The sequence below is a fragment of the Archocentrus centrarchus genome, chromosome 4 (genome assembly GCF_007364275.1).
Source record: "Archocentrus centrarchus isolate MPI-CPG fArcCen1 chromosome 4, fArcCen1, whole genome shotgun sequence".
NCBI classification, from domain to species: Eukaryota; Metazoa; Chordata; class Actinopteri; order Cichliformes; family Cichlidae; genus Archocentrus; species Archocentrus centrarchus.
In genome coordinates this window covers 19452447-19471926 of record NC_044349.1, presented here as the reverse complement: position 1 = coordinate 19471926, position 19480 = coordinate 19452447, and the positions used below count along the sequence as shown (strand labels likewise).

General features: G+C 40.1%; 1 protein-coding gene across 1 annotated transcript; it reads right to left on the bottom strand.

The window, feature by feature from the left end:
- Positions 1 to 7427: 7427 nt before the first annotated feature.
- Positions 7428 to 19361, bottom strand: timm44 (translocase of inner mitochondrial membrane 44 homolog (yeast)). Its single transcript, XM_030727564.1, has 13 exons — positions 19268 to 19361; positions 18669 to 18773; positions 16153 to 16356; positions 15970 to 16050; positions 15711 to 15860; positions 15427 to 15563; positions 14875 to 14960; positions 12209 to 12301; positions 11855 to 11979; positions 11559 to 11609; positions 11322 to 11411; positions 10932 to 11042; positions 7428 to 9724 (listed from the first exon to the last, which is right to left on the bottom strand). Exons 1-13 carry the CDS (start codon positions 19295 to 19297, stop codon positions 9605 to 9607), a joined length of 1383 nt encoding a protein of 460 aa, XP_030583424.1. The 5' UTR covers positions 19298 to 19361; the 3' UTR covers positions 7428 to 9604.
- Between the last annotated feature and the right edge of the window lie 119 nt (positions 19362 to 19480).

The window sequence follows — 19480 nt, the reverse complement described above, 5'->3', positions numbered from 1 at the left end:
TCACACAAAGGTTTATCTGACAGTGTCCATTCTATAAGAGCCATCATCCCACATTTATGCTGTAATGTTGGGCCCGAGAGTTCCAGCACGTCCACCACGTCTTGCTGGTCTCTGGATGAGCCTGTTTGGGTGAGAGGGGGTGCTGGTTAGAGCGCTCTCATTGCCTGTTAGTGCTGAACAGGCACATCTGACCCTCTGTAAATTGGCTGCCTGCTTCACCTCTCATTTACAATGCTAAACGAGTGCTGTCTGTCTACCCGTCAGCCCACTGCTAAAAAGCGAAATTCAAGAAAAAAGAAGCCTCGTTTTATTTTTATTTTTTATCTGAAATGAAAAAGGTTGTCAACTATGCTTTTTATTAATGAAAATATTCTAGCTAATACTGAGCTAGATTTAAGCACCTCATAAAAGCTTTGGTAATACAGTGTTGCAAACCTTAAAATGTACTCCCGTAGTCTTTTAAGAGGGATGAGGTGTTCTCCTGACTGCTCTTCCAAACAAGGTGTGCTTTCTAATTGTACTGTCATAAACTTTTAACATGCTGAGAACTGTAGAGTCTGAGCTGTAGCGTTCGGGTTTTTTTTACAGTCTTACTGAGCATTACACAGTCTGACCGTGGGGTGAGTTTGCTGGGATCTCCACTCCAGGGAAGATTGTGGCATTGTGTTAACACACACCTGAATGCTCCAGACCAGAAAACTGCCAAAACATTACAGAGGCGGTCACACTCGCTGATGATCAATTAACCAAGTGCATTTGACTATCAGCACCTGTCTGCTGTTTACACTCTTAATTCCGATGGAAGGATTAAGGATGCACTTAATTTTTCACAGGACTGCAGGTAAGAACAATTTAGATATTCATTCTCAGTCAAGACACCAAATGTAACCTCCTACAGCATGGACCCTGCTCCAAGCATGCCACATTTTACTGATCGAGACAGGGCCCATGCATAAGGTAACTTCAAGTTGGTGTAACTCAAAACCAAGTTGCAGCATTATGTATTTGTTGTTTTTGTTGGATAACACAATACAGTTGTCCAATATAGTATAAATATAGTATAAACATATAGTATAAACACTTTATGTAATGTAATGTCCCCATATGAGAACAAAGGATCTCAGTAGAGTAAGCCTATAAGCAAAACTGAGGGCTTAAACTAGAGCATTTCTGTCTAGTTTTAAGTCCCATTACAACAGCAATATTTTATGCTAACTTTCAGAAATCTATAAGGAAAAACAGGCTTACCATACCAGCAAAATATGCTAAAATATGACAGTATTAATTATATTTAAGAACATTTGCCTTCGTTTTTGTAGGGATATTTTTGCAGTGTTCTTCCACCATTTCCGCTTCTGTGGCACTTTTTCTCACCGACCACGTCTTCCCTCTTTATTAAAGGTAAAGTGATTTCTCATAACACATGTCCAAAGTTGGTTCCCTTTCTCTGATATCTCTGTTAGATCTCAGGGGAGTGGCACGATATATGAATATGAGATAAGGATATATTGACCGCTGACTTTCATGGGAAGGACAGCTTCTCAATATTAGATCCCAAACACAGTCGCAATAACAGTAGCAATAACGAGGCCAGCTTTATGAAAAGATGAGGCAGATAACCTTTAAAAGAAAAATTTAATTTTAATGTGTGCCAATATCCGCAAACAAAAGTCTCAACAATCTATTATTGAACTGTCCTCACCTGTAGTTGCGTAAGACACTCCATGCTTTTTGTCATCACAAAATCTAAGAAATCATTATCTTGAGAAACGTTTCTATTAAATTTTTTCTTTGGAAATCATCACATCACAGATGATTCAGCAGGTAATAAAAGAACTACTTCATTAATGAGGAAATTAACATATTTTTTCACTTAACTGTAATGGCATAGCAGTGTGGATGTTTTGGCTTTATTTTTCATTCAGACATTTCTGCCTCCATCTCATTACAGTAGGAAATTGGGGTTTAATTTCATCTTTGCAGAAATGAAGAAAATATAGTTAAACAGCTCAGCATAGAAGTCTTTTCAGTGCCTCATATTCAGCTGGCTAACATTCAGATTTATCCACAGACAGGACAGTCGTCAGGTCATATATAGGGACTTTTTTAAAATAACCTGTAACATCGTTCACATAAATGATTTTTCTTTAACAGAAGAGGTCAGACTCACATTAATAAAAGCCATGGCTCATTTTTGCATGAAACTGTAATGTAGCTCTAACAAGATGTTCTTTATTGAAACTATTTAATTACACATACTGCACTTTATTCTTAATTCTACACTTGTCCAATCATTTTACTGACTGTAAGCTTTACTTTAACAGTTTAAAACATTTCCATGTAGACATGTGGGATCCATTGTTTGGAGTAATGCATTAGTTTATTATGATTATATAAATTCAAGTGGCATAATTTCTCATTATTTTTGACATACATTAAATTAGTATGAGAGTCACAGTTTGATCACACCTTCCTGAGCTGACATGCAAATCTTCATCAGTTCATAAACCCACCTCAATCATTAGTGTCACAGCACTGCTAATCTAACACAAAGTGAAATAAAACACAGCCTGAGCACCTGAAATGTAAATATATTGAATCAGCCACAGAAGAGCTCTTTATGATAATATGTATAACATTGTAGCTAACATCCATTAGCTTTTATCCTACAAACCTGGAGTTTTTTCCAACATGCTCCTTTAGGAAGCTACGTTATGATTGGACCTGTCTCTGCAGACTATAGCAGGCAAACAGGTGCTTGTATTATGCATTTATCCAAAATACATTTTATCCATTCTCATTAGCAATTACACAGTAAATCAAACAAGATATTATTTATGTCATGGATGCAGGTCAACTGGGATCACATCAACATATCCTCATATGGAAAACTTGCACCATATCTTTTGTTCTGAACTTATAAAAAGACAACAAATAACATAAATTTGAGTTTTTATTGCTAGTATCAATGATTTAACCTTGTTATATTTACACCTGCTGAGATTCAGTTTTGTCAGTGCACCTAATTAAAAGGGAAGGAAAATGTGACTGTTAAGGACTTACATGCACAGACAAGAATACGTCTCTGCTGCAATCCTCTAGTGGTTAACATGCACTCTCCTGACTTTGTGCTAGGCTTCGAGACAAACACAGAGAACACAGAAACAATGAAACAGATGATGCGGTTCACTGAGTAGACTAAAAAAATTATCTTTCTTTCTTTTTCTTTTCTTATTTTTTATACAATTATTAAAACCCCATATCCTCAATTTTAGTCTCTTTACCAAAGGAGAAAGGATCGCACTTGGCCTCTGTCCAAAAACAGTGGCCCAGCAGCTTCCTGACACGCTTCACCGCCCCTGCATAATCCCTCTCACACCAGTGCACCTTTCTGGCCTTTCTCCTGGACTGCTGTCCGACCACCTGTGTGAATGAATATGTGTGTATGGACTCCTTCCTCTGTGATTATGAGTCAACTTGTTGGCCCAGTGTCCCACTGCACCAGTGAATCTGGGTCAGAGTGAGCACCTGTACAGTACACTCCTGCACACACACACAAACACAAAAAGACCCCGTGACCCTCATCTGAGCTCTTACTGTGCAGCAGCCAGTGCTGAAAACACCTGAAAACATCTGGTGGATAAAACTGCTGTTTTTCTTTGATGACCAGTGAAGTGAGGTGTTGCCTGCCACCACATTGCCGCTTGAATTTGCTATTATCAGCTACAGAAAAATAATGCGACATGGTTAACCCAGTTTAGCCTCAGTGGCAAATCTGTTAAAATGGATAATTAGATGAAAAGAGGACTAGAGAATTGCGGATGCTGGTTTTAATCACCCTAAAGGAAACGGGGTGTCAGGGGAGCTCAAGGACAGCATAGTTAATGGGGCATCACACAGATGACAGAGAAGAAAGGAAACAGGGCGGATGTTGAATAAAAGGATGGCTGGCGGGCACGAAGCACTTAGCATGTGTTGAAAATTTCCCTTTAGTGATATAAAGATGAACAGTAAGTGTAACACCACAGAACAATGCAACAGGAATAAGTGGTGGGGGAAATTAAAGCCAGTCAGTTATCTTAATGACATCAAGCTTTCACAGTCAAGGACTTTAAGCTTCATGTTTAAATTTTAAAAATGTTAAGTCTTGATGTTATCTTGAAATCTCAGTGTAAAGTGTTGTTAAAAGAATGGCTTTACAAGCAAGAGATATTTCCCGAATTCTTAATGATCATGTTTTCTTGTGTGTTACGCTTTTGGAAGTTCCTTTTCTTTGTGTTGTTGTCACTCAGCTTGTTAGTCCTGCTGCAGCTGCCAACCTGGATCCCAGGCCATGGCAAGATGTCAGCACTCACCCGTCAAGTGAGAGAGTGTATGTGACACTTGTGTCCTACTTTGTTGACTTTCTTCACCTAGCGCCACTTCTCTCTGTGTGCAGAAAGACATATGCACGAGTAGCCCCTGATTGGCCAGTTGCATGGTTGTTACCTTTTTTGCTCCTTGTACGATGACATATGGTGTCCTGTAAATGTTTGAGACAAAACATCCCTGTTTAGTTCAGTAAACTTTTAACTACCCTTATAGCATGCATGTGCCATTGCCACCCATTCAAACACTGTAGGAAGAGCTCTTTCAAGGCTGGGAGTAAGAATAAGGTTTTGGCCATTTGAATCAGTTTTAAGGTTAGTATTAAATCTCAGTATTATTATCGGGGGGGGCTTGAAGAGGACCTGTTATGCTCATTTGCAGTTTCATGTTTTTATTCATAGCCTCTCCTAGAGTTGCTTTGTATGATTCACAGTTAAAAATAATTTTTGATGAGCGCAGGTTCACACTGAGCACATCTGACAGGCATGAAAGAGTCTGGAGCTACCATGGCAAGCAAAATCATCTGTGAAGAGAATGGGAACCAGTGGCAGACCTGCCAGTTCTGTTTTCTAGTGAATGCCCTCAAAGCTGCAAGATACAGGTCTGTGAGCAATGGTCCTATGCTGGACCCTCATGCCATGCTCATGGAGTCTGCAGAAACATGCTGCGGAAGGTCCTTTTGTACGGCTCTGGTGGTGTTCCTCCATTTCCTCCTTGCACAAACGAGTGGCTACCCTTCTATGGCCCTATTCAGCTCTTGTGTAAAGGCCTGTGCTGGGAGACTCAACAAATCTTGTGATGTCACGTATGAATGTGCAGATCTGAAGGAGTTGGACTACCTGTGCAGCCTCTGTGGGGTCCAGGTATAGCCTCATGCTACCAGTTGCAATACTGACCCTAGCCAAATTCAAAACTAGTGAAAAAACAGTCAGTCAGGGGGTCTTCTGCCACTACCTGCTAAGCCATTTACTTTTTAGGGGTTGCCACTTTCATTTGCACCAAAACTAAAAAAACTGTGGGGGAAAATAATTAAATAAAAGGGCCACTGTAACATTTGGACTTTTTGTCATTATATTTACAATAGAGTATAACCACTTTTCAATCCATATCTTTATAGATCAGTTGCTTTTCTTCCAGGCATCTTCCACTCATGGTTATGGTTCATGACATCATGTTAGGGAAACCAGCCTGCCAAGACTGATTTTGTCAGTTGGCATTTTCAGTATGCTTAACACCGCCGTAAGGTCCAAATATTTTGATTGATTTACTCGCTCAGGCATTCATGTGTGTCATTCACTTTCACTTGAAGTAGAAGCATCAAAGCAGAGAACCTTAAACAGTGAGTACGCAACTGATTACTATTTGATACTGCAAGAGTCTGCAAGCTAATTAGCATACTGCCTGTGAGCTCATTAATGAATCTAAAATTCAAATCATTGTGATAGCATATGGAACATACACAAAATTGTGAGTCTGATCTTCTCTTGGTCAGTAGGTCATCTGACCACAGACTGCAGCTGTGAATTCTCCAAGGATGCTCCTCTGAACACCAGTGTGAAGAGTCGTGTGTGTGTGAGCACTACAGGGGTGCACTGTGAGCGATGAGCACTACAACAGGGAGCTGCAACCTCAGCACAGCTTAGCAACAGTCAGAATTCATCACCCAGGACTGTGCTTGAACAGCAGAGGTACTGGTCTACATGTACACACCTACAGTAATACCTACACAACATGCAAGCCTGTTTATTAGCAACCCACTACCCACTCTGTCACCCAATTCTCCTGTAAGAGATAAGAGGACCATGCCAGATTAATACAACACTGAATTCTGCTCTGCATCTCACCATCTGTACTGAGCTGTCTTGTTATTGCCACAGACAGTGAACATCTGCTGTGATCACACATTTCATCTGTACTGAAAATATTTAGACATACACTTAACGGCCACTCTGCTAGATATATGTGTTCAACTGCTCGTTAACACAAATATCTAATCAGACAGTCACATGGCAGCAAGTCAGTGCATTTAGGCATGTAGACAACCTGTGATTTAAGTGGTGACTTTGAATGTGGTATGGTTGCTGGTGCCAGACTGGCTGTTGTGAGTATTTCAGAAACTGCTTATCTGTTGGGATTTTCCCACACATTAGTCTTTAAGGTTAACAAAGAGTGGTCTGAAAGAGAGAAAATATGGATCCATCCTGGCTTGTATCAGCCAGGTGATGTGATGGTGTTGGTGATGGTGGTGGGGTAATTTCTTGGCACACTGTGGGCCTCTTTGGACCAGCCTAGCATTGTTTAAATGTCACAGTCTGTGTGAGTATTGTTGCTGCCCATGTCCTTCCTTTTATGACCACAGTGTATCCATCTTTTGATGACTGCTTCCAGCAGGATAACGCGCCATATCACAAATATCAGATCATCTCAAACTGGTTTCTTCAACATGACAATGAGTTCAGTGTACTCATAGGGCCTCCACAATCACCGGATCTCAGTTCAATAGGGCACCTTTGGGATGTGGTGGAACTGGAGAGTCACATTATGGCTGTGTCATGCCAGCATTGACCAAAATCTCTGAGGAATGTTTCCAGCACCTTGTTGAATCTGTGCCACCAAGAATTAAGGTAGTTCTGAAAGCAAAAGGGGGTCCAATCCAGTCCTAGCAAAATGTACCTAATAAAATGTCTGTTGAGTGTATACAAGAAAAGGACACTATTAATGAAGAGGACAGACTCTTCCCAAAATTAAATTAAATTTTATTTATATAGTGTAAAATCATAGCAGTTGCCCCAAGGTACTTTATACTTTAAAGTAAAGACCCTACAATAATACAGAGAAAACCCCAAACAATCAGACAACCCCATATGAGCAAGCACTTGGTGACTGTGGGAAGGAAAAACTCCCTTTTAACAGGAAGAAAGCTCCAGCAGAACCAGGCTCAGGGAGGGGCAGCCATCTGCTGTTACCAGTTGGGGGTGAGGGGAGGGAGACAGGAGGAAAGGCATGCTGTGGAAGAGAGCCAGAGAATAATAATAACTAATGATTAAATGGAGAGTGGTGTATAAATGCAGAGAGAGTGAAAAGAGGTGAATGAAGAAAAAACAGAGTGCATCATGGGAAACCCCCAGCAGCCTAAGCTATTGCAGCATAACTAAGGGAGGGTCCAGCCCTATAAGATTTGTCAAAAAGTAGGTTTTAAGCCTAACCTTAAAAGTAGAGAGGGTGTCTCCTGAATCCAGACTGGGAGCTGGTTCCACAGAAGAAGGGCCTGAAAGCTGAAGGCTCTGCCTCCCATTCTACTCTTAAGTATGCTAGAAACCACAAGTAAGCCAGCAGTCTGAGAGCAAAATGCTCTATTGGGGTGATACGGTACTATGAGGTCTTTAAGATGGGACCTGATTATTCAAGACCTTGGAATCCAAACTCACATTTGACAGATTTTGTTGGTCTTTGACAAAAGTTTTATGGATATTACAAAAGTTATTGACAAACTAAAATGAAACACATGAAAGCAACCAAAATGGAGTTATCCTGCTGACTGCAATTTTAAATAACAAGTTCACATTGTACACAATGGAAATAAGCCAAATACAGACAAGAAAATGTAACCATGACTTGTTTCTGGCTGGACAGGAGAAAAACGCTTGGTGCATCTTTGCTTGCTACATACTCTGACCTTAAACTCTTTTCTGCTGCAAACTACGGGTGCAAAGGTTGTTCAACAAAACGGCGCATTTAATTAAGATTTGTAGACCTAATTGTTCTTTAAAATTACTTATCAGTGAAGACATTCACGCTCAAGGTGAAATGTATTTTTCCAGACAGACTCTTGAGAAATTCTATGGGTGCCATTTGGCCTCTGTAACCTCTATTGTTACACATTTCTATGAGAGGAACTTCTGGGATGCTAACTGCACAACAACATGGCACACTGAACTCCTGCAGCAGTGACTTTATGACATATTACAACACTGCAGGCCAAGCAATCTTACCAGAAAACACTGAAAAGAAGCACATGATGGCACAAATCATTGATGCTGATGAAACAATCCAATCTGATCTTGGCAAAAGATGAGCAAAAAAAAAAAATCTTCTTTTACTCATGTGCACCTCACATCAAGACAGCCATTGCACTTCAGACTTACACAGGTTGCTAAAGTTCATTCAAAGCAAATGAATGCTTCAGCTCAGCTCTGGAAATGTAACTGTAAAAGTCACTCAGAAGTAGCATTTCTCCCAAAGGAAATATTACATCCAACACTGAAATCCCACATGAGGATTTAATTTTAAAATAATAATTAGCAACTGCCCTAGTAGGAATCACATGATATCCTCCAAAACTGAAGGCAAGCTTAACTGTTTGGAAGGTAAAAGGTAAAAAAAAGCTGGATTCAAATGTGTTTCCAAAAGTGACTGCTCATCTTTATTTTTCATAATAAATATAGATTCTTACAGTTTAGCAATCACACTGAATTATTATACAAACAAGGATGGCAATGTTTGATAAAGATGGGAACGCACTGATTGGCACTGGTGAAACCAGCCACTGTTACCTCTTCCACCAAAGTGATGCTGGTGTGGAGCCACTTCAGGACCAAGTGTTTCCCTTTGTGAGTTTTGAAACAACTAACCCAGTTTGATGTGCCAGCTTTGGGCCCAGTAAGTTTATGGTGATGTGCCATAAAAGCACGAGTCTCTTTTTAGCTTAGGCACCAGCACCGTGGCGGTGAAAGGAAGGTATACGGTGGACTAACTGGACAGAGGAGTAGGTCCGTTTTAACAAATTAACACCAATCTGAAGTTTGAGGTACATAACTATTCCGCTGATTCCCACATAACTATTCCTCATATTGATAAGTTGAACCTAAGTTAAATAACAACGTTTATCTTTTAAATGTCAACAATGGCAGGCCTACACCAATTCAGAAAAGGAGAGCCATGCAGGCACTGCAAAAAGGACTTTGGATCAGTGTTGTTGGTAGTCTACTGCCCCCAAGTGTAAGCCTGAGGAATGGTCAGGAATTACTGACTGTACCAAACTGAAGCCAAAAAGAGACTGTGAAGCACCTATATCATTCAGCAACACTACTCCACAGTGTTTCCATAGCAAAGTAAGTCAGGGCCCCTGTGTCCATCTCTGTGTTTTCCTTCTCCTCCTCCCCCAAATCTTCCCAGCCAGCCTCAGAGACTGTTTGGTGAAGAACGGTCTCTCAGTGACTGTCCATACCAAAGAGTCTTAGAGGATCTGTTCAGTGCTAGAGGCAGAGATATCAAGTAGTCTCCAGGCAGCATATGGGTTGAGTTCTTCCTGGTCTCGACAGAGAGCCCACACGTACATCATCCTGAGCACTTTGTCCTGAAGGACAAGTAACAGATGAGTGCAATTAAACAAAACAAAAAACATAAATCATACATTTATAAAACACTTTATTCTACCAGTACACAATCACCTATTATGATAGTCTCCTAATCCCCCCCCCCCCCCCCCCCCCACACACACACACACACACACACACACACACATCATTTTCATCACTGCCCACGACCAAAGTGTTTAAACAAATGAGCAAGAAATAAAAATAAGAATATTCACATCCAATGGCACTTTAATTGTACTGATTATGCCAAATTATGTTTTTACAAAATGCATCTCACATTCTTCTGATTTCTTATTAAAAACCATTTATTCTTTTTTCTTTTACATTTTAGAACATATATGCCCACACATCTGATAACTTCTTACAAAAAAATAGTGCTAGTCAGCACTTAAAAGACAAAAAAAAAAAAAAAACTTTGTGAAGTCACTTTGTGAAGTTTTTTAAATGGCCCTATTACTCTTATTTCCAGAAAAGATTTACTAAAGTGCTTTTTGCTGTCACACATCTCTGGCATTTCAAATGGGTAGGGACCCCTTTACACAGCTTGTGCAGCTAGCTTCCTAGCATTTTATTTTTCAGTTTTAAGTCAGCACCCGATGTCCCATACATCTCTTAAAGTATGAAAGTTTGAAAGATGAAAGACATTTTGACCGGACAGAGAAACAGCGAGAGACGCTGAGTGTAGGAGACATAAAAAAGTTCCTGAATGACTGAGTGTGTCATTTAATGCCCAGACATTAGGGTTCAGCTTATAAAATCCAGAAGAACAGTACATCCACCATTAATCCTCTGGCAGAACTTATATTCTGAGCTTTGGGCATGTGCCAGCTACATGGTACTGAATGGATACTTTGACCTCACTTCTAACCACTCGCATCCCTGAGCTGTCCTCGAGGAGCTGATTTACAGCCCATAACACTTTCTAGGTCTGAGTCTAAATAAACAAAGGCCTTGCCCAAACAGCTGAATATGACTCCACTGTCTCATTACATTCACTTAATGACCAATTTAAAAGATCATGTGATTATGACAAAATGTCAGCTAAAGCTTTGTAATAGTTATTCACCATTATACAATACAATTTGCTGTCTTTGAATATTCTCTTTGCTTGAGGTGTAAGGCACATCAACCAACAACTGTTCTCACAGCAGTGGTTATGTTTTAGTTAGTGTGTGTGGAACTTACAGGATCTCCTTCCACCACTTCTCCTTTGGTGTTTCGGATCACCATGACTAACTGAGCCTGGAAGGTGATAATCAACACTGGACCCTGGTCCATCATCTTACCCATGGCCAGCTAGAGAAGAAGATGAATTAACGTTTAACTGAACCATTCATTTTAAAGACAGAATTCAAGTATTTAGGAAGCCTATCATGGGAACATTTTAAAAATAAAGAGTTTAGGGCTGATGCAGACAAAATTACAACAATAACCATCAGCATTCTGAGTGCCCACTAACACACTTACGGATTGTAAAATAGTGAAATATTGTGGCTGTTAATCCTGAGAATGCAGAATATTGGCAAAGAAGTGCCAATATTCTACTTGTGAATATCAATCTGTAGAGTAACTTACATCAATATTGTCGATGTCCAGAATCTTGGAGTGGAACTGAAGCCCCATGGCCTTGGCTTGCTGAATTGGATGTGCCAGCTGGCTGTATGTCTGCAAACCCAGTAAAGGATAAAATGGAGATAACATAATGACAAGACATTTAATGAAGAACTAGACACCTGCAGATAATACATTAATACTACCATAATACATTCATTACTATGGTAATAGAGAATCAGTATGTGAGAAAGGCCATACCGCTTCATAACACCAGTCCTTGAGTACCTCCAACTCCCCTCTAATCATCGCCTGTATGGAGGAGGAAAAAAAGAGGCTTTAAAAAAACAAAAAGGGGGACTTCTAGACTTGTTTTACAAAGACAGAACATAATCATATGGAGTATTCTAGGTCCACCTGATACACAATTAAAATAATCTATAGAGGTACAAAACAAAATCCTATTTATATTCCTTGAAATTCCACATTATAGAAAATAAAATAAAATGACTGCACTTGAGTGATATTTGATGCTGAGATTTGAGTTTCAAAATCACCTCCAGTATATTGGGGATGATATCTCGTTCACATTGTTTGAGAAAGGAATCCTTGTCAAAGGAAGGGTCCACTTTTAAAATCTCTGTTAATACTTCGGACATCTCGGTCTTTGAAAACAGCCCACCTTTATGCACATGGATGAGAAAAACATAAAGATAAAAAAAAAGTTTAAAAAAATCAATCACTTGTGATTAAAAACAAAATGCCTGAGCTTTTCCATGAAAAAATAAAAGTCTTTCAAGCATAAAAAGGGAAATATTTCTGAATTTTGAAGTACCTACAACACATATGACAGCTGTAACCTCTCTTACAGCTTGATTAGATCCCAGAGCATTAAACAGGAGCTCTCTCACCTATAAGGTCAGTCATCTTGTCAGTGACAGCACGGGATGCTCTGATAAAGGCATTGTCGCTCTCATCATACTTCATCTTCATCTCAAAGAACCCTGTGATTATCAAAAAACAAAACAAAGAAAAAAAAAATCAGTTTGTCAGGGGGTTCCTTCACAGTATGGATACATATGGAATCTGATTTCCAGGTCTGGATAAGTTTGGGTAAGTAAGCGTAAAGAAAGTAAAGAAAAAAAATTTATATTTGTGTTCCCAGACTTTGTCCTCTTTTGCCAGCAGATCGTTGCATATATTTTGTAATGTGAAACCACACAAGATCAATGGATAGCACCATACGCAAGCAGTTTTACTGTAGCTCCTGAATTATGCTGCTGAGCTGAATAAGCCAAATGCATCATCTGCTGTTGATTTCAGTGGCAACTGAAAACTCAAGTGTCTGTACCACTAAGAGTTAAAAATGCATCAACATTTTTAACACTTAATTAAAAATCCTGATGGTGCCAAAATAACTATGAAAAACTACTTAGCTAAAAATCTGCTGACTTTGTGTAATGCCGTAACTGCAAGGTGATTTTTCACCATCAAAACATTATTAATCATAAACATTGTTTCCCGAATTAATGCGCATAAAATCAACAGAGTGATGAAAATTTATAAAACCACATTTTACAGACTCACTACCTAATCCCACAGCTGTGCCTTCCATTAACTGTCTCTTTCAGCAAATGTTTATTAATAGAGCCTAATAAACTACAGGGTCAGTAAAGCATTCATCAGACAGTGCCAAACACAAATGTACACAAGATGTGATCAGTGTTGACTTGGGGGTCAACGCTTTATAAAAATCCCCAAGCAGCATCACATGTAAGATAACCTACATACCATGGATTCCCTCCATCTATTATCAGTGAGTAATGACATTAGGGTAGTTAACCATATAATTTATGACTGTTTTACCAAAGAAAATGGTAAAACAGTGATGTCAAGGATTACAGGCCAGAGGCACTGACTTCCCACGTAATGAAGACCATGGAGAGGCTCATCCTGGATCAGCTCCGGCCCATGGTCCAGTCATTTCTGGACCCCCTCCAGTTCGCCCGCTAGTCCCACCTGGGAGTTGAGGACGCCATTATCTACCTGCTAAACCGAGTCTATGCTCACCTGGATAAGCCGGCCAGCACTGTGAGGGTCATGTTCTTTGACTTCTCAAGTGCATTCAACACCATTCAGCCTGCTATTCCGGGTGATAAGTTGACAGCGATACAGGTAGATGCCCCCCTTGTGTCCTGGATTGTTGACTAGCTGACTGGCAGACCACAGTATGTACGCCTGCAACACTGTGTGTCTGACAGAGTAGTTAGCAACACTGGAGCCCCACAGGGAACTGTCCTCTCTCCCTTCCTCTTCACCCTCTACACCACAGACTTCAGCTACTGCTCAGAGACCTGCCATCTTCAGAGGTTTTCTGATGACTCTGCAATAGTTGGATGTATCAGCAGGGGTGATGAGGATGAGTACAAGATGACGGTGAAGGTCTTTGTCAAATGGTGCAAGCGGAACCATCTAGAGCTCAACGTGACAAATACAAAGGAACTGGTGGTGGACTTGAGGAAAGACAAGGCACCGGTGGCCCCTATGTCCATCGGGAGGGGGGGGGGGGGGGGGGGGGGGGGGGGGGGGGTCAGTGTGGACACCGTAGAGGACTACAAATATCTGGGAGTACACATTGACAACAAACTAGACTGGGCTAAGAACACTGATGCCCTATACAGGAAGGGCCAAAGTCGTCTCTATTTTCTGAGACGCCTGAGGTCCTTCAACTTCTGCCGGACTATGCTCAGGATCTTCTACGAGTCTGTGGTGGCGAGTGCCATCCTCTATGCTGTTGCATGCTGGGGCAGCAGGCTGAGGGCGGCAGATGCCAACAGACTCAATAAACTGATCCACAAAGCCAGTGATGTGGTGGGAGTGGAGCTGGATTCACTTATGGCAGTGTCTGAGAGGAGGATGCTGTCCAAGCTGCAGGCCATTATGGACAATGGCTCCCACCCACTCTACGACATAGTGATGGGACACAGGAGCACATTCAGTGCAAGACTCATCCCACCAAAATGCACCACAGAGCGCCACAGGAGGTCATTTCTACCTGTGGCCATCAGACTCTATAACTCCTCCCTTAATAGGTGACACTGTGGTTCACCAGTGTCATTCACTTATCAGTATTCATTTAGTATGTGTGCCTGCAATTGTACATAAAATTGTCCATATACATTGTACATACACTTATACATTAAAAAAAAAAAGACTGTATAATGACACCTATTTTATTATGTACATAAGCAAAACATATATAAATACTTAAGTATACTCCAGATTTATGTTTACTGTCACAGACACTGCACTCACAAGATTTATATGTGTATAGATTTAGATGTGTATATAGCCAAATTATCTCTTTAGTTTTTATATTTTTATGCCTTTAGTGTATGTTATTTGGTTTTGGTTTTATTCATTTAAATTAAACGGTTGCAGCTGTAACAACAGAAATTTCCCTCTGGGATCAATAAAGTATTCTGATTCTGATTCTGAAAATACCAGCTTTATACCTCTGCCTTAATGCTAGTTGACTTGAGTCAGCATTATGTATGAAGGGGAGTTTATTCCTTACTATTAAAGACCACATTGTTGTCTTTGAAGTCCTTCCACTGCTGGTACCATTTTGAGTCTTTGTGGAGCACCACACCCATAGCTTCCCTAAAGTAGAGACAAAGCAAAGAATGAAGACTCAAAATGTAATATATATATATATATATATATATATATATATATATATATATATAGCCACATTGCAGCAAGATCAATAAACTGAATAGAAATGAAATGATTTGAATAGTAATCAGGTTGAAGAAATGGTACACACACATTCAATTCCTTGCCACAAATATTAGGCGACTGTTTGCTTATGTGTGAAAAATGTGGTTTGATGGTGTCAGGCAGATGGTAAAAAGACATATTTCCTTGTTAAGAAATAATAACGTCAGTTTCTGGGTATCTTACCAGATGTGATTCTGAGTTCTTACAGTTTTCAGCTTTGAGCGAGTTTCATTTATATCTTTATTAATATTGGTCAGATGACTCCAAATAAATGGTATTGGGCATCTGTGAAGCTGAGGGGCATTTCCCTTCTTAGCATCAGGGCAAGCAGAGGGCACTCACGTACTCATTGGCTTCGAAGACCTTGCTGTCATCCCCTGACCCCTTGGAGGAGAACTCAGTCCTCTTTCTGAGTCTGGCGGGAGGCCGATAAGGGCCAGTGTGACCCAAGTCACCGATCTCTTTCTTCACACTCTCCATTCCCTAAAAATAGAGAAACACGAGTAGCAGACAGAAAATTCGTCACTGACATAACTTAGTTCTAATGTGTCATACATACTTTATAAGAGAAACAAAAATTGATTTATGTTTAACTTTTAGTAAAGAAAGAAATACACAGTGACTGCATACCTGAGATATTGCTTTGAATGCACCCGTCTTTCCCAGCATCTCTCCACTCTTGGAGACCGTTTCTGCAGATGTCTTAGCTGTTTTGGCTGCTTCTTCCATTCCTTCTTTGATTTTCTTCCCAAATTCTGTACGACTGACCTCTTCTAGTCCCTTTCACATGCAAAGAATCACACAGATTTGAGTGTATCAGCTTCAACAGGATGTCTATGATATGACAATCAGGGGCTATACCTGAGTGAGATATACATTTCCTATTTACCTCTTTAACTGTTTCTGAAATGTTTCCCAATTTCTTCTTGAGAACCTCTGAGGTCTTCACTGTTTCAGACTCTATAGTTTTCTGGGAAAAGAGGAGAAGAGCATTTTCCAGAGTTTTCAGACCTACTACTAATTTAAGTGGGTTAAAAACACAGAGGTTCTCTGTGTGTGGCCAAATACTTACATATTTCCTCCGAGCTTGCTTCAGTGCATCTGACTCCTCAAGTTTTTTGGCCTCTTCCCGAAACTTTTTGATATTTTCTTTCATTTCCTTGTTCTTGTTTAGCTCCTGTTTGAGGTTATCCAAGAACTCGCCAAGGAACCCTCTTCGGCCACCACCCCGCTCCCCTGACAAATACCTTACCTGAAGAAGGGGTGACTGAGGCACCTTGGTGACAGCAAACAAAAAACACAACATTAAGAAGAATGCAAATAAAGAAATAAATGTCCACAGACAGCAATTTTTTTCTGAAAGCACCCCTTTATATTCAGAGTGCTTCTTTCAAATTCTTATTTAACTGGATCACAAAAACCATCTCCACAAATGTTAGAAACACTGACAACCCCATTAATTATGCTCTAACTTTGCCAAGGTTAACAGTGTTGATAAGTCCCAACTCTTCTTGATTTTGAGCAGTCAGTGTGACGGCAGTGATGTTGAGCATGATTTTGCAAAAGTTAAAATATTTTCATGTGGTGGAAAAACAAAAAGAGTTACTGTTGACTTTATTCCAAGAGTTGATATTTCTGGAATAGTTTTGCTACCTTGCATCAGAGTTCTAGTAATTAGTACCTGACCAATACCACAGATTTTTAGGGAGAAAAAGAAATTCCACTATCTATACAGTACCGGTTAAAAGTTTGGACACACCCTCTAATTCAGTGGATTTTCATTATTTAATAACTGTCTGCATTGCAGATTAATACTAAAGTCATCCAAACTATGAAGAAATACATATGGAATTATTTAGCAAGCAGACAAAGTGTGAAACAAACCAGAATATGTTTTAGATTTGAGATTCTTCAAAGTAGACTCCTCTTGCTTAGATGACAGCTTTGCACATCTTGGCATTTTCTCAGTCAGCTTTATGAGATAATCTGGAATGACTTTCAGTTAACAGCTGTGCCTGTGTTTGAGACCATCAGTTGTGTTGTGAAGAGGTAGAGTTGGTATACAGCGAATAGCCCTATTTGAGTAATGTTCTAATCCATATTATGGCAATAATTACTTAACTAAGTAAAGAAAAATGACAGTCCATCATTACTTTAAGAAATGAAGGTTAGTCAATATGGAAAATTTCAAGAACTTTGAAAGTCTCATCAAGTGCAGTTGAAAAGAGCATCAAATGTTATGATGAAACTGGCTCTCATCAGGACCACCCCAGGAAAGGAAGACCAAGAGTTTCCTCTGTTGCACAGGATACGTTCATCAGAGCTACCAGCCTGACCACAAGTTAACAGCACCCCAGATAAGAGGCCACCTGATTGCTTCACAGAGTTGAAGTAGCACACACATCTCAATATCAACTGTTCAGAGACGAATGCGTGAATCTGGACTTTATGGTCAAACTGCTGCAAAGAAGCCACTTCAAAAAAAAGAACAAGAGGAATTAATAGTTCAACAAACACAGGGAATGGACATTAGACAAGTGGAAATCTGTCCTTTGGTCTGATGAGTCCAAATGTGAGATTTTTGGTTCCAAACGCCATTTCTTTGTAAGATGCAGAAAAGGTGAGCGGATGATTCCTATATGTGTAGTTCCCACCATGAAGTATGGAGGAGAAAGTGTGATGGTATGGGGTGCTTTTCTGGTGACACTGTTGGCAATTTATTCAAAATCCAAGGCACACTTAACCAGCACGGCTACCACAGCGTTCTTTAGCGACATGCCATCCCATCTGGTTTGCACTTAGTGGAACCATCAATTGTTTTTCAACAGGACAATGACCCCAAACACATTTCCAGGCTATGTAAGGGCAATGTAACCGAGAAAGAGGGTGATGGAGTGTTGCCTGTTGCCTGCACAATCTAAACCCAAGTGAGATGGTTTTAGATGGGTTGGACCGCAGAGTGAAGGCAAAGCAGCCAACAAGTGTTCAGCACCTCTGGGAACTCCTTCAAGACTGTTGGAATACGATTTCAGGTGATTACCTCATGAAGCTGACTGAGAGAATGCCAAGAGTATGCAAAGCTGTAATCAGAGCAAAAGGTGCCTACTTTGAAAAATCTAAAACATATTTTGGTTTAACACTTTTAAGTTTATTACATTATTCATTATCCTTCATAGTCTGGATGATTTCAAAAAAAAAAAAAACATTGAATGAGAAAGTGTGCCCAAACTTTTGACTGGTACTGTATATCAGCTGATTTGCCTTTATATAGATACAGCATGTAAGACTTGGGCTAAAAGGGGGAAATGGAGTTATTGTAATAAGTTTTCAGCAAAGCAAGCAAGTATACCCTGCATATTTACTGTAAGTGCTCCTGCTTTATTGGTAGTAATTGTGCTTGCTGTCTACCCCAAATAAATACATGTTAATTTGTTTATACTACTAGATAGAAACAAAATAGTAACGTTCACGGTGTTTAGAGCATAAGCCAGCCTAACACCAGGAAACTTCTCCATGGAAATGGCAGAAAAATCAAACAAATACTCAGGGAAAAGTATGGCAGCAACACTTCTTATGCCATGTTGATACCTGTGGAGGGTTTGGGAGGAGGCCTCGTATCCTGTAGACATTGGGTCTGTTGGAAAGCAGCAGGTAAGAGGAAGGGAATGCCACCAAACCCCTTCTTACACATATCTGGACAAAGGGACACAAAGCCAGACTTCAGTAGACACTCAAGGCTGAAATAAGCTCTTAAACTGAGCGTGACAGCGGTAAATCACTGCTGCACGAAGCCTAGGTATTTTTATTAAAGGCAACTTCTTCAGAAGATTATCAGAATGGCATGCTCCAAGTGAACAAGCAGCACTCCTTAGTGGCATCATGCAAACAATGCAAAGAAAAAACGCTTTTGGTGAAAGGACTGTTACGGTTTTGGACTTTTTAACTAAAAAACTCAAACATTTTAAATGCTACCAACTCTACGAGTTCAAACACCGGCTGCTTACCTTTCTATTCAAATGCTAACTTGGCTAGCTTACGCTACGTTTAGCAGACCAGTTAATTGAACTCGACATATTGGCCATTACGGTTAAACCGTGCAATTCAATAATTTTCATTTAAATTATTTCCTCTATTATTTCGGTTTTGTTTAATGTGGATATTTTACACACACACACTACCACACTCACCTGATAACACTGACACAAGGGGGTCGCCATTTTGAATGTCGTGCTTGTGACCTTCTTCCGGTGACCTTCCACGTCAACGTGGGGACGGTTTAGAGCTCACGTATTCCCCGAGAGGGCAGTTGAATGCCTGTAGAGCGCAGTATTTTTTGCTGTAGTCATCGCTAATTTAAGTTTTATGAAACCTACCATCATTGTACACTAATCACCGGGCAG

Excerpts from the sequence above, each read along its gene's own strand:
- timm44 (XM_030727564.1), bottom strand. The coding sequence starts at position 19,297 with ATGGCGACCCCCTTGTGTCAGTGTTATCAG. Across the intron at positions 16,051-16,152 it reads AGCAAGCTCGGAGGAAATAT|AAAACTATAGAGTCTGAAAC; the intron begins GTAAGTATTTGG and ends CTCTTTTCCCAG. Across the intron at positions 9,725-10,931 it reads AAGTGGTGGAAGGAGATCCT|GACAAAGTGCTCAGGATGAT; the intron begins GTAAGTTCCACA and ends CTTGTCCTTCAG.